The 17,731-nt window shown below is 43.6% G+C and overlaps 1 protein-coding gene across 6 annotated transcripts in view; it reads right to left on the bottom strand.

The window, feature by feature from the left end:
- LOC146203898 (uncharacterized) overlaps window positions 1-17,731 on the bottom strand; it is a 112,255-nt gene that overhangs the window by 89,533 nt on the left and 4,991 nt on the right. For 4 of the 6 annotated variants that reach the window (XM_084588969.1, XM_084588974.1, XM_084588970.1 and 1 more), the window contains exons 3-4: window positions 1,757-2,224; window positions 304-415 (exon numbers count right to left, since the gene is read on the bottom strand). In XM_084588969.1, coding sequence (XP_084445095.1) covers window positions 304-415; window positions 1,757-2,224 — 580 coding nt within the window. The remainder of the gene's footprint in view (window positions 1-303; window positions 416-1,756; window positions 2,225-17,731) is intronic. The other 2 variants (XM_084588973.1, XM_084588975.1) reach the window with 1 other exon arrangement.

Here is a 17,731-nt window from a genome sequence, read left to right as displayed (position 1 = left end):
TCATGAGTACGAAAGCACATTTAAACAGCTACATTTTGGCAATTATTGTACAAGGGTTGTCTAAATGCTGCATTTATTAGTCATCTGTTTTGAAGAGTCCTCAAAACAGATGACTTTTGCACATAACACTTAAATTCTCTATCATCAAACACTAGTAATTTTTCCAACAAAACAAGCCACATACCTGCTTACTTTGATTCACATAAAGGCACAGCTGTTTGGATGCATTATACTGTAATTTTTCAAGTGTTATCACTTTGTCAAGGGCTTCGTATCACATCACACTATGAATTACCAGCTCACCTAAAAACGAGCACGAGTGACAAGCGAGGAGTTCTTCGGCCGCCCCACTTTTGTTGTTCCTTGGCATTCCATGACAAACTGAGCAGCGCCCCTGGAGTGTAGACCTCCTCTGCTGATGAAAAAAGAAAAAAAGAAAAAAGGAAATGTTCCAAATGGATGGAATAAACAAGTAAGAAAAAAAAAAGACAAAAAGAGAGGGAAACATACACCACAGGCACATCTCAACTGATCCAATTGAGGAAAAAGTCTCTTGTAGTAAAAGAGTACTTTCTTTTTCCTTTTGCAATAAACCCTAATTTAAGTCACTTTCAAATCACTCAAACAAGTCATTATGAAACATGCTTTACTAAACATGTGCTTAGCTAAGCAGTGTAGAACAAGAAGTGTAATGTATCAAACGATGTGAAAGCATGTCGAACATGAAAACCAGCAAAAAGAGGACGCGTTAACAAGGAAGGAGTGCACAAGGACGGAAGGAGTGCACTCCTTCCTTTTCGCTGGTTTTCACCTTCAACTATGCACCAACTGACCCAACAAGCTACGCTTCTTGAAAGCATGGTAGTTTTATTTGTTGTCCAAACCTACAAAACCACGAACCTACACTTGTCCCGTTTTCTTTCATATTTCTTTCAAGCGGCAGCTTTGAGACCAAACACAAAAGGTGTGTGAGCTGTTGCATGCCATGTCAGGCTGATGAAGTAGGAAAACTACAATGTGTTTCCTGGAGCATATGAGGCCACAGCTGCGAACAAAACATGCTGAAATGGGCTGTCATACTGTCACACTCTGCATCAACCGGACGCCTGCAAAAGAAAGACATATCGAACTGCGCACCAGCTACCGTCAGCTGTTGCAATACAGAGAGCATGGTCTTGGCTCTAGAGGCCAAAGCTTTGTGGTGCCAGTGTTAGTCTAAGCCATGTACAATAGTGTTCTTGTTAAGCGTATGGGTGGTGGCACACTAAATATGCATGTCATTCTTTTCTTAAAAAAGTAGTATAGAGTCAATCCAGGGTTGTTTATATCATGGCAAAGGCCATACACTATTCTGAAGTAAAGGACAATAGCTAACTATTTTTTATGAATTACATTTCTTTATATTTAACAGATATTGAATATTCGAAGGCACCTTTCTGTATATTCATATTCAATTCTTATACGAAAATTTCAATATTCGTTTAACCCTAACTGATGAACATTTTCTTAAACACCTCATGACAAGGACAACAAAAACAGCATACCCATAAAGTAATCCATTGAAACGCTGCATAAAATCGCACTAGATGCACGCGTTTCCATTATGAATGGCGAGTTCATTCATTGTTTACAAATAAACCCCAGGAAGAATGTCAGGCACTGGAGATTGAAGATAAATTGCCTTGCAAACCCAGGTGATGTCAAAATGTTACTCCCCCCACCCATAGCAAAACCTGAGAATTGGAGATAAACCCACCTTGTGACCAGTTCTTCCGGCCAGGTCCCCATTCTTGCCTGCCCCAAGGCGGTCACTGGTGCTAACTTCATCGTCAGAGTCGCTTTCAGACCTGCTGTCATTGCATGGCAGCCGGTAAAGACGACCCACGCGCAACAGGTGGCCAGCCGAGACGGCACGCTTGATGGCCAATCGCAACCGCATGCCAGGGTCCAGCCGCAGTGCCTGCCGCACAAACTTGACAATAGCAGGGAAGGTTGAGCCACCTTTCTCCCCCAAGGCACGCACAGCCTCCACTGCAGAGTGCATAAGGTCCTTGCGCCGATGGGTGCCCGCACCGATGGCAGCAGCGGCTGCCACAGCTGCAGCACGAGCCCGCCCCCCACTGGCTGCCGCGGATGACACAAGAGAGGCCGCCGCACATTTTTTCTTGACTACAAGCTTCAACGTCTCAGCATCCTTGTACGAGCACTGGCCCTTGTGCATAACCTGCCGGAAAGCAATAAAATGCACCAAGTCTATTACCGCTTTCAAAACAGGACAGGAACAATTTCATTAAGCGTCCAATAAAATAAAAAAAAAAAGAACTGCCACAATTCTCATTAATGTGTTGCCAATCAGATGAGCCCAACAGTAAGCAGCAACACAAACTGAATGTTCTCAACAAGACGTGTTTAATGCACTCCTAACTGATTGTCTGGAATAGCTGCTAAACCCCTCGGATTAGAAAAAACATGCATGCAAGCAAGTCACACTTCAGATAAGACAAATGAAGAAAGATAGAGCAACAAAAATGGCCACAAAATATGAATCAATCTTACAAATGTCAAAAGGAAAAAAATGTCCTCTCTCATACTGGAAATTACTGGCTGCATTAAATGAACAGCGAGTGAAAGCACAAAAAATTTCACCTTGAAAAAGAATAAAAAAGACACAAAAGGTATGCATGCACACTATGAAAAGTACAGTAAAAGCTGGTTAATTTGAACATCAAAGAAAGGGAAAAAATATTCATCATACACCCCTCCCCCCCTCTCAGATAAACTGCTACAAACTACTTGACTCATGATAAATTTATTTGCTGAAAGGATGGCAAATACTTGCTCATTTTGACAGTAGAACAGCCCACCAATGGCTATTTCCATATTTACATTACTGCTTTATTGTTTGCATTCTGTCAGGAGCATCAAAGTGAAACTGTTCCAAACTTATGTGAACCTTCTGCATCTTTCACGCTGTAGTGCTGCTCTACTGGCACTACATCACACCTAACATTTGTGGCACCACTGCACATGACAAGGCTCCACTCCACATGAACAGCACGTAACAAATGCTCAGTTTCGGTAGACTAGAAGCAGAGAACCATGCAAATGAATGCAAAAGAAAAGAAGGAAAATGCTCAGTAACACTGAAGTAAAAAGATGGAAAAAAGGGAGAAGCAAACACTCGCGACAAGTCAATCAGCGCCCTAAACACTGCTCAGCTGTGAGCTGCAGTAGCAGTAGGCTGGTGCAAATGTCAGAAAAAAGAAACCAAAACTATGCAGTTTAACTGCCCTCAGAGATAGGGCCATCGGTTCGTTGTCACTCCAGCCGCTGCACATGTCAGAGGTGCAGAGAGACTGCTGGATTGAACTCTGGTTTTGAGCAAGGCAATTTCGACTCTTGTCGCGGTGATCATACCAACAACTAGAGTGAGACCTGCAGCAGCTCAGTCAGTGGGTACCGGACGCCATAGACACTCATGGGCAATGGCCCGGGACTGAGCCATCAGTTTGAATTATCCAGATTTCTAAATTAATAAGGGTCAAATTAAACTTCTACTGCATCTGTTCATAAACCTCTATTTGATATGGGTTTCGTCTAACTTTTTACAATATGATATGGCATAGCATGTTTTTACCAAACGTAACCAGGCTGCAGGTTTTCTTTTTAGTCATGTTATGAAGCACTTGTCGCTCCAGCTCTAAACCTTTGCAAGGTGAGAATTCTTGTCCTCATCTTCCAAGCACTTTTCATATATTGCAAAGCCATAAGGCTTCTATTATAAAACTGGGAAGCAAACCATGAAGCCTGGTTACTTTTGGCAAAAGTAATATTTAACGTCTTAAAGCAGCACTGGCTACAAGGGGTGCCGTAGTGGAAGGTGTTTTGGCACTGACATCGTACGGCACAAAGGCACCCATTTTCCCTCTACTAAACTCAGCCTCCATGATGAGAATTGAGCCTGCACCCTCAGCCCAAGCAGCTGAGCACCCCAACTACTCAGTCACTGTGGCAGGGCTACTTTTTTAGGCTGCGATTTATTTTTTTAGAAGTTCGTGAAATAGATGTCGAAAGGTTTAAAGTACACAAATGAAATGAAACTAGAATAACACTACAAAGCACAAATTCAACAGTAACTCCACGGAAAATTAAGAAGCAAAAACAAAACTGAAATGTTTAGCAACACACAACATCCCTTACATCGAAAAAGAAATTTTGGAAACTGGTCTAATCAACAGCAAGAATGATACCTGGCAGCACTGCCAACCCAATCAGCGATAAAGTTGGTCAGTGGTCCTGTTGCGGTGTAATTTCTGATGCACTATATCAGAAAGTCTTCCAAGACACCACCTCTTTTTTTTTTTTACTAAGAAGGCATCAGCCGAATTCACCAAGCTGCAACACCGTTGCAAGCAATTAGAAGATGGCGTGCTACAGACATGCTTCAGAGATTACTCAACCAGCATATTTTTTTTTATACAGAGACAGTACACAGCCACCAGAAGATATCACACAGGAAATACCACCATGCCGTATGGACATTTTGGTTCCTAAGCACAGCGTCCCTAAAGTGAGCTATATGAACCGTGAAGGAAAATCAAATTAGTTTAAGCCCTCTTGTGATTATGGTCTTCTGCGCATAATGGCAGACAGTTTAATATATATATTAATGATCTATCTAGTTGTCTTGCTAAATCAGAACCGTTTCTTTACGCCGTAGTGGAGGACTCCGGAAATTTCGACCACCTGGGGTTCTTTAACATGCACTGACATCGCACAGCACACGGGCACCTAGCTTTTCGCCTCCATCGAAAAGCGGCCGCCGAGGCCGGGATTCAATCCCACGTCCCTGGGCACAGTAGTCGAGCGCCGTAACCACTGCATCACACCGGCGAAGCTCTTTATGCCAATGATACTACTATATTAGCTACTGATAAATCAATCTACTCATTACCATCTATGCTGACTACTGATCTCAATATTTTACACAGGTGTCATCTAACTGCTTGCAGGTCAACCCTTCTAAGACAACATTCATGGTATTCAGCTCCAATTGCAAGGCTCCTGTACACATCCCATAACTTACTTTTAATTCCCATTGCATTGAACTTTCAGAACATTGCATATTTATTGGCGTTACTCTGGACGCTAACCTTAAATACAATAAGCACATTTCTAATTTGAAACAAAAATGTGGTTTTGGCATCAGAGCACTACTAAAAGCGCGTCCCTTTTTCAATCGTGACACTTTAATAGCTCTTTACTACGCATTCATTCATAGTCATTTTAATTACTGCATTACTTCATGGGGAAACACTTACCCATCACATTTATATCAACTGCAACATCTTCAAAATCAGGCCATACGTATAATAACCTATAGTTCATACCGCAGCGATGCGCTATCACTTCTTCATGACCACAACAACCGATCGCTTCACTGATTACCTCTAGTCTCGCAATCCTACTTTATAAAGCTGTGCACAACACCATATCCTCAAATGTAATCAACAAGGAGGCCTTCACCAATAATAATCAAACAAGATTTGCTAAGTATAACAATTTTCTATTACCAACCGTTCGAACCAACTTCGGCAAGCACACGACTCTTTTAGCTTCTTTACAAATTTGGAATAACCTCCCTTCTCAAGTCAAGCAATCTCCATCTCTGGTTTTAAACTGTTATCCGTATTAGCGCAATAGTGTAACACAACTTTCAAAGAAGTTTTTCACTTTGTACACTGGTTTGCTCACATTCATTTCGTGAGTGCTTTCATATGTCTGTTGGGAAGATGTATAAAATTGTATAAAATTTTCGAGATCTTTATTTTAATAATACCGGCTGCGCATGAAATTTTTGAACTTGTATTGCATTCTTAATTTTTTTCTTTTTACCATAATGTGCTTGCCGGTTTTGCCTCTTTTGACTGCGTTTGCTGTACCAATAATATTGTTCATAAGTTTATACATCCATCTATAGGAGGTCCCGATACAGCCTTGAGCTCTGGGACCTCCTGTATTATTTATGTAATACCTGTTTTTATGAATAAACAAACTTTCTTCTTCATAAAGGGAAATTTTGACAGAGCCATGGGTATTCCATGTGCTTCATTTTAGTCATCACTATCCTTTAAAATAATACAATGCTGTTCGTAAACTAGTGGTCCACGAGACGTTAATGACATCTCATATGATGACTCATCTCTTACTACTGTCCGCATGAGCCCCTATACTCCGTTTCATACATCAGGTGCAACGCAGCGAAAGCTACGCAAGTAGTCCGCAAGAAAAAAAACAGGAGGCGTATCACTACGCGCTCGTTCTGTAGGCGAGTGGTTCCTGCCGAAACGGGCTCTATTCCGAGCATACACGTTTGCAATAACATGCTTCGCATGCTTAGACATTTTCACAGAGCGGATCTTATAGAAAAAATGCACACCAAAGAACCATTTTCTCAAAAAGAGATGCGCAGTGCGGAGGGCACAGCCAGCACCATCTGGTGGCACAGCTGGCAAGGTTGCGGGGCAGCAAAACACGGCACGAACAAAAACGACATAAAAAAAACATACAAATTAGCCGAATCCGACCTTTTCTCCCTAAAAAAGGTTCTTTTTATGAAGTTGATGGCAAATGTAAAATGTATTAAGCTTGCTGACAAAGCAACTATTATTTTCTCTCGTAAAGAGCAGGCACTATTTTTTATCGCAGATGCAGAGAGCGCAAACAAGAGCTGTAGCTTTGGTAGTGTTGCACTTGATGTATGAAACGGAGTATAGTCTAACATAGTGAACTCTGGCAGCTGGCATTTGCTGGCACAAGATACACATCGTTTTTTTACACAACCACTCATGTAATAGTGATTAAGGCACAATGAATGAATACCTTGGCACTGTAAAATAAAAACAAATAAAAGGGCTGGCTATAACTCGAGCATTTCCCCCTTCATGCTGCTTTTTGCTGGTGTCCTGCACTCAGAAGTACTAGCAGTAAAAGGAATCAAACATCTGATTGGGGCAGTTTGTCCTCTCCATTGTATTATGACGATACATGTGACTTGAGTTCTGTGCATTTTCATGCCTCCTTAATATGAAAGCAAATTTCCATCCTAGATACAGTAGATACCACAGATACACTGAAAAATTTGGCTCTCAGAAAAATTGTCCATGTCATTATTATTCACAGTCGCCGTATTAACAGGGCACTACTGTACCGTTTTCTTAATCCCAATGCAGCACAGCAGTAACTACATCATTTCGTAATGCAATGGCCTTCAATACTCTCAGTAAATAAAAGGGGGGAGAGCTTGGAAATGATAAGTGCGTGATTAACAGTGTGATGAAATGCCAAATAAAACATAGAAGCCACAGACTGCATTTAGAGTATGGCATCCTAATTGTAAAAGGTTCCATCACTGCCCTCCGATTGAAAAAGTTAAAATTATTTCGGCAAAACAATGCGAGACACTCCAAAGAACTACTTCCGAGAGTGCTGTGACACCTTGAAGGCACGGAGGTAGCCAGCACAATGTAACATTAAGGGGCTTTGCATCCTAGCATGTCAATGCAGCTTTCAATGGACCCACTGGCTCTATAAATTTCAATAATGTAAGTGTTTGCCACATAAGCTTCAAACTGAAATTATCCACATTTTAGGCTGCAGGGTTTGGCTTGGCATAACCACACTGGTTGTCAAACTGCCTGCTGAATTTGATAGATGAACACACCAGCGAAGATGCCACTGGGGCAAGTTACTTCAAAGAGCTCTTTAAAGAGCCCTTTGAAGTAGCAAAATGAGTGAAGCCGGTTATACATGTGTGTGCGTTATGCATACAGCTAACAATTCAACTCTTTCCTGCCCACGCCTGTTCCCATTGATAACCCGCTACTGATGGCTGCAAACACGTATTTACCCGTTTTTCGTGTGGCTCAGTAAGAGTTCATGGACAATTACCGTCAACCAGTAATATATGAACTATTCTTTCAGATTCAGCTTGTGAGTTTTTTGCCACGAGGCAGTTTTGAGGAGAGCCATTCCAGTTTCGGTGATCAGCGCTTGTATGTGTGATGCCATCGATGCTGCGTGCAGCTGGTCCGCAAAACCACCACTCTTCCATCCATCCAGGTAGTACATCCGTGAGCAATGTTTATGACAATGATAGACTCAGTGATTCTAAAGACAACTTCGACTCGTTGGATTTCAGCACCGAAAGCGGAAGTGTGTCAATACAGCCCGGAACCGCCAGAACAACAACAGGCATCCATCAATAAATTGCACTTTCTCTGAATAGTTTTGCTGTGCTGTGTAGATATCCTCTATGTTCTGAAGGTCACAATTCTTATCTCCAGGGTGTCAACGTGTTTCTGGTGGGACCATCTACCAGCGGACGTGCGGAATGTCGGCATGCATGATGCACATCGTACCCAACATTTTTTTTGTACATCCCGAAAAATTCTGTATGTACTAAAAGGCTGAAATTTAGTTACATGTTGTACAGATCCATTGTGAAGATACTGTACATCCTAATTTTTTTTTTTTGTGTATGGTGAAAAATTATCTTTTTATATACTTTTTTCCTGTGTTGCTGCAAATTTTGTGGGTAAACTTTTCAGACTTTCTTTTAATGAAACATGTTCATCGAACCAACACCAATGGACAGAACAATTCCTCTTCAAAACAATGATACAACACACTTGAGTATCGAGCATGTTCTGTCATAAAGAAAAAAAGAAACATTCACTGTACTACCCAAAAACTACTGTCGCCGACCGATAAATCGGACACTGATAATTCGGACATGCTCGTTTATTCAGACAGCTCTGTGGCACTGCCACCGGCCCCATAAACATGATGTATAAGGACGACCGATATTTCAGACAGCCTCCGATCATAAGGACTCTGAGCAACGCTTTCCTTGGCGGCCGCTTGTAATGCCGCTGCGCGGCTGCGGTGTGTGCAAAATTTTTAAATTTGCCTTCGACCACTGGCTTGTGCGGTCACTTCCATGCGACTCCTGGTAAAAAATAGGGTGCTTCGATGCACGCGCTTCCCCTGCCGCCATTCCTAGTAAAAAAAAAAAGGAGACGAGCGCCATCCGTTGGCGCCTACTCGCAATAAGCGACAGGACAGTTGCAACGGGAGAACAGAAGTGGCGCTCCACTACTGTTTGCTTTGTCTTGCTTTCCCCTCGGGCGTGTTTGGCCTCCCCGCATCCTCGCCACCAGTTCGTGCTCGTTTGTTCAATGCATTGTGTGTGAGTAGCGTAGTGCTAGGTTCTTTCAAGTGGCCATACGACAAAGTTTCACTCGAGTTTGACAACAACAGGCCACAACAAATGGCGCCAACGGCGCCTTTGCGGTCCGTGCCGACGGCGGCGAAACGTGGGAAATACACGACGCTGACAATGGCAAAGGAAGCAGCCATAATACAGCAAGTGCTAAGCGGCCGTTCACAAGTCGAAGTTGCCCGTGAGTTCAGCGTCTCTAAGCAAATGATATCAGACTATATGAAGAATAGATCCAAGATTCTTGAGGCTACGGAGAAGACATCAACAGCTGAACAGAAAGGCTATGACAAGGCCTTTACCCGAAGTTGGAAGAAGCATTAAGCATCTGGCTTAACGCTACTGTCGCTCAGCGTGTTCCCGTTTCTGGCCACCTTTTGAAGCATAAGGCTGAGACCCTCGCACTGCGGCTTGGCATCGAAGGATTTCAGTTCAGCGATGGTTGGCTCAGGAATTTAAAAAAGCGGTTCGACCTCACCTTCAAAAAATCTGCGGTGAAAGTGGTGCAGTGAGTAGCACACTAGTCGCAAACTACCATGTGCTGTGAAGCCCTCGCACGCGAATCTGACTCGAGCTTTTGCAGTCTCGCATCAGCGTACAGTGACAGCATGACACTAGTGGACATACAGACAGATTTGGTTGCACGTAAGCGGAAGTGCGTGCAGCAACGCATTGACAAATTCTTCCCAAAACCGGCGCCCTAAAATGTAAATAAAAAGGTATTTTTTGCTTCATTCATTTTTTCGGACATTCGATATTTAGGACTTGTTTACACTGCCTGTGGAGTCCGGATTATCGGTCGTTGACTGTACTTTTACCGCGGGCAGGAAAGAGTTGAGATATAATCAAGATGAAGGCACTATGAACCAGATGGCAAATGCTTAGAAAGCAGACTGACACAAGCTTGAAAACTTGGCAAAAGCCTTACAGACATTTTGACTGGAGTAATGAGCGATTGCTATGTGCCAGCTTTAAGGCATTATTTGGAAAAAAGGTGCTACAATGAAGACACTGAATAAAGGAGCAGGATGTGACAAGAAAAAGAAAAAGGAACAGGAAAAATGAAAACAAAAACAAAAGCCCCTAACACTTGTGTCATACACTTTCCACAGAATTCCTTCAATTTTTGTTAACCAGTCATTTTTTTAATTGCACTATCACGAGCCAGCTTGTGAGTCGAAGAGGCAGGACACAGCTAAGGGCCCTCAAAGACATGGTTTTTGGCCTCCTTTGTATTCTATTTCTTGTACAATGCCACGCATGTATGAACACAGGCTGTACCTTTCGTGTACCTTGTTCAGCGATCCCAGCTACATGGCTCTACAGTGCCTCTCACAGAGCAGCCTGCCACCTCTGGTTTTGTGATGAAGCACCTCTTTGCCTTGAAGGGTAATCATGCAGGTGACACACAATGCCGGGACCAGTTTCTGTGCCACCTTTCAGGTCCTGCCTCCGCCCTCTACCACCTGCCTTGACCAGTCTTGGATGGAGCTGTTGCACAGGTACTAATGGGCACGCAGTACTATGTCACAGCATTTCACTGGCCGTTTGGTCCGTGAGATAGATTTGTTTCCAAGCTCAATAGCTGTACGTATCTCACAAAATTCCACATTTGTCAAGTTACCTATGCACATATGCAAACCTTCAGAGACTGCTGAACATGTTATTATAATGTACAGTTCAGCGTTCTAGAGTAGCACATAGGCTATGATAAGGAACGGTAGAAAGCGGGCTCAGAGTTAATTTCGGCCCTTGGAATTTCTTCAAATGCAATGGCATCACATAGCACATGGGCATCTTCGCATTTTAATTCCTATCCAAATGAGGTGGTGGTGGTGGGGAAAACATTTTATTTGACCAGCTGCGAGGAGACAGAAAGGGCTGCCATGAGTGGGATTTGATCCCGTATCCTCAGGCTCAACTGCCAATGACAAAGTCACCGAAGTGAAGCTGTGTGCAAAATGTACACCAAGCCCACTAAAATAACTCAAAATAGGTTTAATTATAATTCTTTGAATGACACACCTAAATTCTGGAGATATATTTACTTATAGGCACGTCGGCTTGACATGAGATACAACAAACTGATTCTTCCCTCATCAAACCTCTATTTAGTACTAAAGCAATGATGTGCACTATTAAAAATAACTGTCATGCTTAAATAAGCTTTCAGGCAAATAAGCAGGAAGAGCTCTCATTTCAATGTTAAGTCCTCTCACCAAAAATGAAAATCGAGTGGCACGCACATCAATGGCAATTAGCTTCCCCCCCGCCATAGTCTCTTTCTAGAAAGAACGTCCAGAATAGTATCAATGATTGTGGTCAGACTTGACCCATTCCAGACGTTAGAGAGGTATGTATTTAAATATGCAAGAAAGGTGCTTTTATTTGTCAGTTCCTTCAGGCTACGTTAATAAGTCAAATCTAGCATATCCTACCAAAGCTCCAACCTATGCATGCTCTTTCCCACGTGGCCTTTTATGGGTTAGCACTTTAATAAAGTTCACAACTCCAAGCTTTTTCCCAGAGTGTGCTCGACTTAGCACTGATTTCTTTGTTTCAGGCAAGTTCAGCATGAACTTGTATATAGGGTGCTTTTCCTTGCCAACCAGCAAACAAAGCAAATATTTCATAAAACAGTAAGCTTCATCCAAATCCACTGCCATTTTGTATTTGTACTAATCTCAATTTTCTATAAGCATGTTGCACGAGTATCAGCTTTGAAACTCGTAGCGATTTCATGATCTCTAGGATGCTAATTTTATGAATCCTGAAACTCTTCTCACAGTTTCAAAAAATTTTAGAGATACCTGAATACCTTTAGTATTTTCAATTGAAAAACGATCTACATGGCTTCATTTTCATGAATGTGTAATAACGACTTTTCAGTGTTTTCATAGTTGGGCTGTGAAAGAGCTAACCATGTACACAAAAACAATCTTGAGTTGCATCAAACTATATACAGTAGTTAATGTACCAGCTAGGGCATACACTATGACTACAATAACCAACTTAAACACATACACAAACAGAAGAAACTGCTCTAATTAAGCAGGCCATAAGCTCGCCTGAGAGTTTCCCACCAGCATACACTATGCTGACATCACCATAACACTTTTTTTCAACAAGCGTTCAATACTTCCTTCACAGCTGTATACTACGAATTTTTTTCGAAGCGCTGAGATGGCGCAGTGATTAGACCGTTCGGCTGCCGTGCCCAAGAATGCGGGATCGGATCTCAGCCTCGGCGGCCGTTTTTCGGTGGAGGCGAAAAGCAAGGCGCCCGTGTGCTGTGCGATGTCAGTGCACGTTAAAGAACCCCGGGTGTTCAAAATTTCCGGAGCCCTCCACTATGGCATCTCTCATAGCCTGAGTCACTTTGGGACGTTAAACTCTATAAACCAAACCAAACTAAGAGTTTACACCCAATGCTACTTCGAGATCATAAGTTAGAAAAACACATTATCAACTACAGTTGAATCCCGCCACAACGAATACCGCCACAACGAAATTTCCGCGACAACGAATAATTTTTTATTCCCCGCGAGTATCCTATAAGAATTAATGGCCTAAATTTCTCTGCACAACGAACCATTTTTGCAGAGCGTTTCCGCTTCAACGAAATTTTCGCGTTCAAAATCGAAACCGAAACTAGTTTTATTGGCGAGAAGTCCAAGTCAAATCCAAAGCCACATTAAGCATGAAATCACGTGATTGCAGTTCCGCCATTTTGGCTTTGTGTCGTGGTCGCGTTGTTCACTCGCTGCCTTTCTCTTCGACAACGACGAGTTTTCATCCGCAGGACACGATGGCAACGCAAGTGAAAAAACACAAAACTCTTTCCCTTGAGCAAAAAGCTCAAATAATCGCCCAAGCAGAAAGCGGAAGGAAGAAAGCGGCAATTGCTGAAGACTTCGGAATTCCTGCAAGTTCGCTGTCAACGATACTAGGCAATAAGGACAGCGTGAGAATGGCACTTGCTTCAGGCACATCCTCGAAGCACAAAAAGGTGACGCAGCCCCTCCATGAAGAGTTGGACAAGGCAGTGCATGCGTGGTTTGTGGAAGCACGAGCCAGCAACGTCCCCCTGTCCGGAAGCATCGTCCAGCAGAAAGCCTTGAACTATGCATGCCTACTTGGCATTGATGATTTTAAAGCCAGCATTGGCTGGCTAAACTGTTTCAAGGCCCGCCATAACATCGTTGGAAAAGTGTTGTGCGGCGAGTCAATGTCAGCAGACGTGGACGGAGCAGCTGCTTGGAAGGCGAGTAACATGGCCGGAATTTTAAGCAACTTCGCGCCTGCAGACATTTACAACGCCGACGAGACCGGGCTATTCTACGAGATGTTGCCGGCTAGGACGCTCGACTTCAAGGGGCAGCGCTGTCACGGCGGCAAACACAGCAAAAAACGCATCACAGTGCTGCTTTGCACAAACATGGATGGCTCGGACAAGCGTCCGCCGTTAGTCATAGGCAAAAGTGCCAAGCCGCGCTGTTTTAAGGGAACTCGTAGCCTACCTGTGCAGTACAAGGCGAACAACAAGTCATGGATGACCCGCGCTATTTTCACCGAGTGGATGATGGCATTCGACCGCGACATGAAGCGGCAGGGCCGTAAAGTTTGCTTGCTTTTGGACAATTGTTCAGCGCATCACTCCGACGAAGTCAAGCTCACTAACACGGAGCTGAGGTTTTTCCCTCCCAATTGCACGTCTGTCTTACAGCCTCTCGATCAGGGCGTGATTCTTAGCCTGAAGCGCGCTTACCGCGGGAGGTTAATTCAGCGGCTGCTTTTTAACACTGAAACCGGCCGAGACACGAAGGTGGACTTGTACGTGGCACTGCAGATTATGTCTGCTGCCTGGAGCACACTGGGGCGCTCAGTAATTGTGAACTGTTTCAGGCACGCCGGATTTGCCGAAGGTCGACCCGTACACTCTGCTGGCCTAACACCAGGCGTTACAGACGACGACGAAGAGGCGTCACCGGCTCCGGGGATCGCGGCCGCCTGGAAAACGCTGGGAGAAATAGGAACCGTGCCGCCTAATCTCGAGCTCAACGAATACATCGGCGCTGACGCTTGTGTTGTTGTTCACGAAGATGTGAGTGATGAGCAGATCATAAAAGCTGCCCGGAATGATAAGGACTCTTCCGATGAAGAAGACGACGACGTACAGGAAGCGCCGGCTGCGGCAACCGCCGTACAGGTGATGGACGCTTTTGATGTCATCAGGAATTTCGTTGCTGTCCGAGACGACGATGTTGCAATGGGTTTGCTGACCGAGTGCGAAAATCGCGTGACGGCGTTGCTCGCCGTGAAGCGTAAGCAAACCAAGCTTACAGATTTTTGGCATTAAACGCCTTTGCTGCTGCTTGGGCAATTCTTTCTGCGTTTCACGTCAAATTTTTGTGATAACGAAGTTCCGCGAGAACGAATTTTTTTTCGTGCACCGTGAATTTCGTTATAGCGGGATTCAACTGTATCTTTTCTTTTCTTTTTTTTGTTAGTACCAATGGCAAACTTCCTGAAAAAAAAAAACTGTTCACTCCTTTGGGTCCCTATATTTAACAAAAACTTGGAGAGCAAAAGTGCTACTTTCCGAAATTTCTTGTTATTACCTATATGAACAATAGTAATTAAGAATGCGATTATGCTAAATTGTAAATAGCAAACCACTGCCCAGCTTGAATATGTCTTGTTTTCTTCTAATACGGCCCAAAAACCTGAAACACTAGCCCCATTTTTTTCTGTTATCAATAACCATACCCAAGATTTGAAACCTCTGTTCCTTGTATGGATCAATTACCAAAAGGTTACTGCTGTGTTTTCAGCACCTGCATTTAGATCTAGGTGACATATTTAAGCCATAAAGATGGGCAATGAAAAAAATGAAAATCAGGATATGAACTTGGGAATAATGCTATCAACATTAGAATAAAAAAAAAAAAAAAAAAAAGCTTTTCATAGCCTTCAATTGCCACATGGCACCCCAATAAATAATAAGTAAAAACCGTGCCTCAATGTAAACACTATCCTCCACTCTTTTTTTATGCCTCTTTATTTAAAGTAGAAATAAGGGAGCGGCAGACACATCAATACAGTCGAACCTGGATATATCAAACTCGAAAGGGATCGCGAAATAGTTCGATATATCGATAATTCGATATACAGAAATCGGCTTGTGACGGCACTTACGATGCGAAAAAACGATACCGTATTTGTCGCGTAATCAACCCACTCCCATAATGAACCCACCCTCCACTTTTGCACCCGAGAATTTGAAAAAAAGAAAAAAAGAAAGTGTTAAGGCCAGCTCGCTCACATGCAAGCGATCGAGCGATCTCAGCGACGAGCGGCAGCGACAGAGCTAAAAATTTCCAACTTGTTGAAACTGCGTCCCTCTCGCCGCTCGAACCACCGCGGCAGCTCATAACAAGGTTTCTCTGTCGCCGCGGCATAAATCGCGAGCGTTTTTGCTTGCATGTGGATGGCACGCGTCACTCCGTTTCAGTCCTCATCCACAGCTCATTTCTTGGCAGCGTGCCAAGATGCTGCGTCGCCACGTGTTTATTTTTTGATAGCTCCTGTGGTGGCGGGGAGCGAACTTGGCAGAGTACCTGTGATGGCTTGATTGCACAAGCCTGGTTCGATTTATCACGCCGCGCTTGGGGCGGGCGTAGTCCACTTCCGCAAAATCATTGGAAAGCGTGATAGCTAAATGCTGTTTGAAGCGAAAAATGATAAAAACCAGTGTCATGATAGCAGCTGACCGCGTGCTTTCGTTGATTCATACATGCAAGGATAAAAGACTCCTCCTGAAAAAAAAAAAAACGCTTCTTAACGTTCGCAGGTGCCATAGCCACGTCAGTCGCGGCGCGCAGAGGGTTCCCAACACACGCTGGAGAAAGTATCCGACGTTCTGTCTGAAAACGGGCTGAGCTGGCTTGGCGCATGCATAGTGCGTGCTACTGCGAACGAAGGCCGGGAGAGAGGAAGGAGAGAGATAGCTCGGTAAAAGAATGCTTCACTCTATCGCATTTTTCCCCTCTCATTCCCACCGGTTCTCTCTGGTTCATTCACGCATATGGCTTGCAAACGTCACGTGTTGGCATGTGGGAAACAATAACCGCAGATGCGCGCACCTTGGGGAATGAGCGCGACGCTGCACCAGTGCACCAGCCGTCGCCGAACTGTCTCCTCTCATTCCTTCCACGCGTGGCTTGAAAACGTCACGCGGTAAACGGCCGTGGGTGATGCTATTGTCTTTGGGGAAGGCACACTTTCCAGTGCGTGGTGCGGAGCTTGATATATCGAACGACCGGTGAAATTGAGTTCGATATATGACGCGGCTTTCCTATACTTTTACATGGGATTTTCAAGGGGATATTCTGTGAGTTCGATATAACCAAAATTCGATATATCCGGGTTCGACTGAACGGATAATGCAATATAACAAGATTTCACAAACACAGCCATCTACCCCCTTTTTCTTTCCTGTACAAAGTTTACATGAAAGCTGTATAGCTTTCCTCTGCAGCAGTATTGCTATGATTGAGTGGACATTAATGGGTAATTACTCTCTTACTGCAAATCCTGCTTGACCTTGAGGGACAACAATAAACATATGAACAGTCCACACATGCAACAATAATCAGCAACCACAGCCAAATGAGGGCATGCAAGCATATGCGTACATGCTTGTATGCATGCATGCGTGTGCGGCTAAGGCTGCATGCAAAGTAACAGGATGAAAATGTAACTCAGTAGGCAATTAAGAGCTGGCCAAACTAAGGTTTCATTAGGCAAACAGTGAAGAAGACTAACAATCAATGAAACCATGAGAGCACAGGTAACTATTTCCTTTTGAATTTTGGCCAATATGATGACTGAGGCCAGCCTTCCTGACATGGGTTGTAAGGAAGACCAGGTAGGTATGAGAATAATTAACGAATGTTTAATCATACGTATGAGCATTACTAATGTAATGAATGCTAATAGACACTCAGAGCTTTCACTGATCTTCCATGTGCAGTGGTATACATTTTAGCAATCCCTGAATGGGCGTGCTCATGGACGTGCCAAATATGAGCAACAAGCAAGCAAAGCAAGCACTAGCAACAGAAGTAACAGTTACCACAAAATGGTGCTCTTTGTGGCTACCATTTGTGTAATTATTAAACAAATACACGAAACATAAAAGTATGGACATCGCAAGAAGCATTTGTATAGACGTTTGCAATGAGGGCCCCTGGACTTCTCCATTATGTTTGATGGGCTGTTGTGTGCGGCTGACGTCAGCCCGGTGGAAGCGGCAGCGGAACCAGTTTGCAACAGCCCAGAGAGGAGGTATTTCGACCTCTTCCTCGCCCGATGCAAAGGTCTATAGCTTTGAACAATTGGGTGGTGGCATAACATTAGCATGCCTAAACATTGTAGAAATAAAAAACT

This window comes from Amblyomma maculatum, chromosome 1 (genome assembly GCF_055883805.1).
Source record: "Amblyomma maculatum isolate TAMU_Amacu chromosome 1, ASM5588380v1, whole genome shotgun sequence".
NCBI classification, from domain to species: domain Eukaryota; kingdom Metazoa; phylum Arthropoda; class Arachnida; order Ixodida; family Ixodidae; genus Amblyomma; species Amblyomma maculatum.
This window is presented reverse-complemented; position numbering and strand designations above follow the sequence as displayed.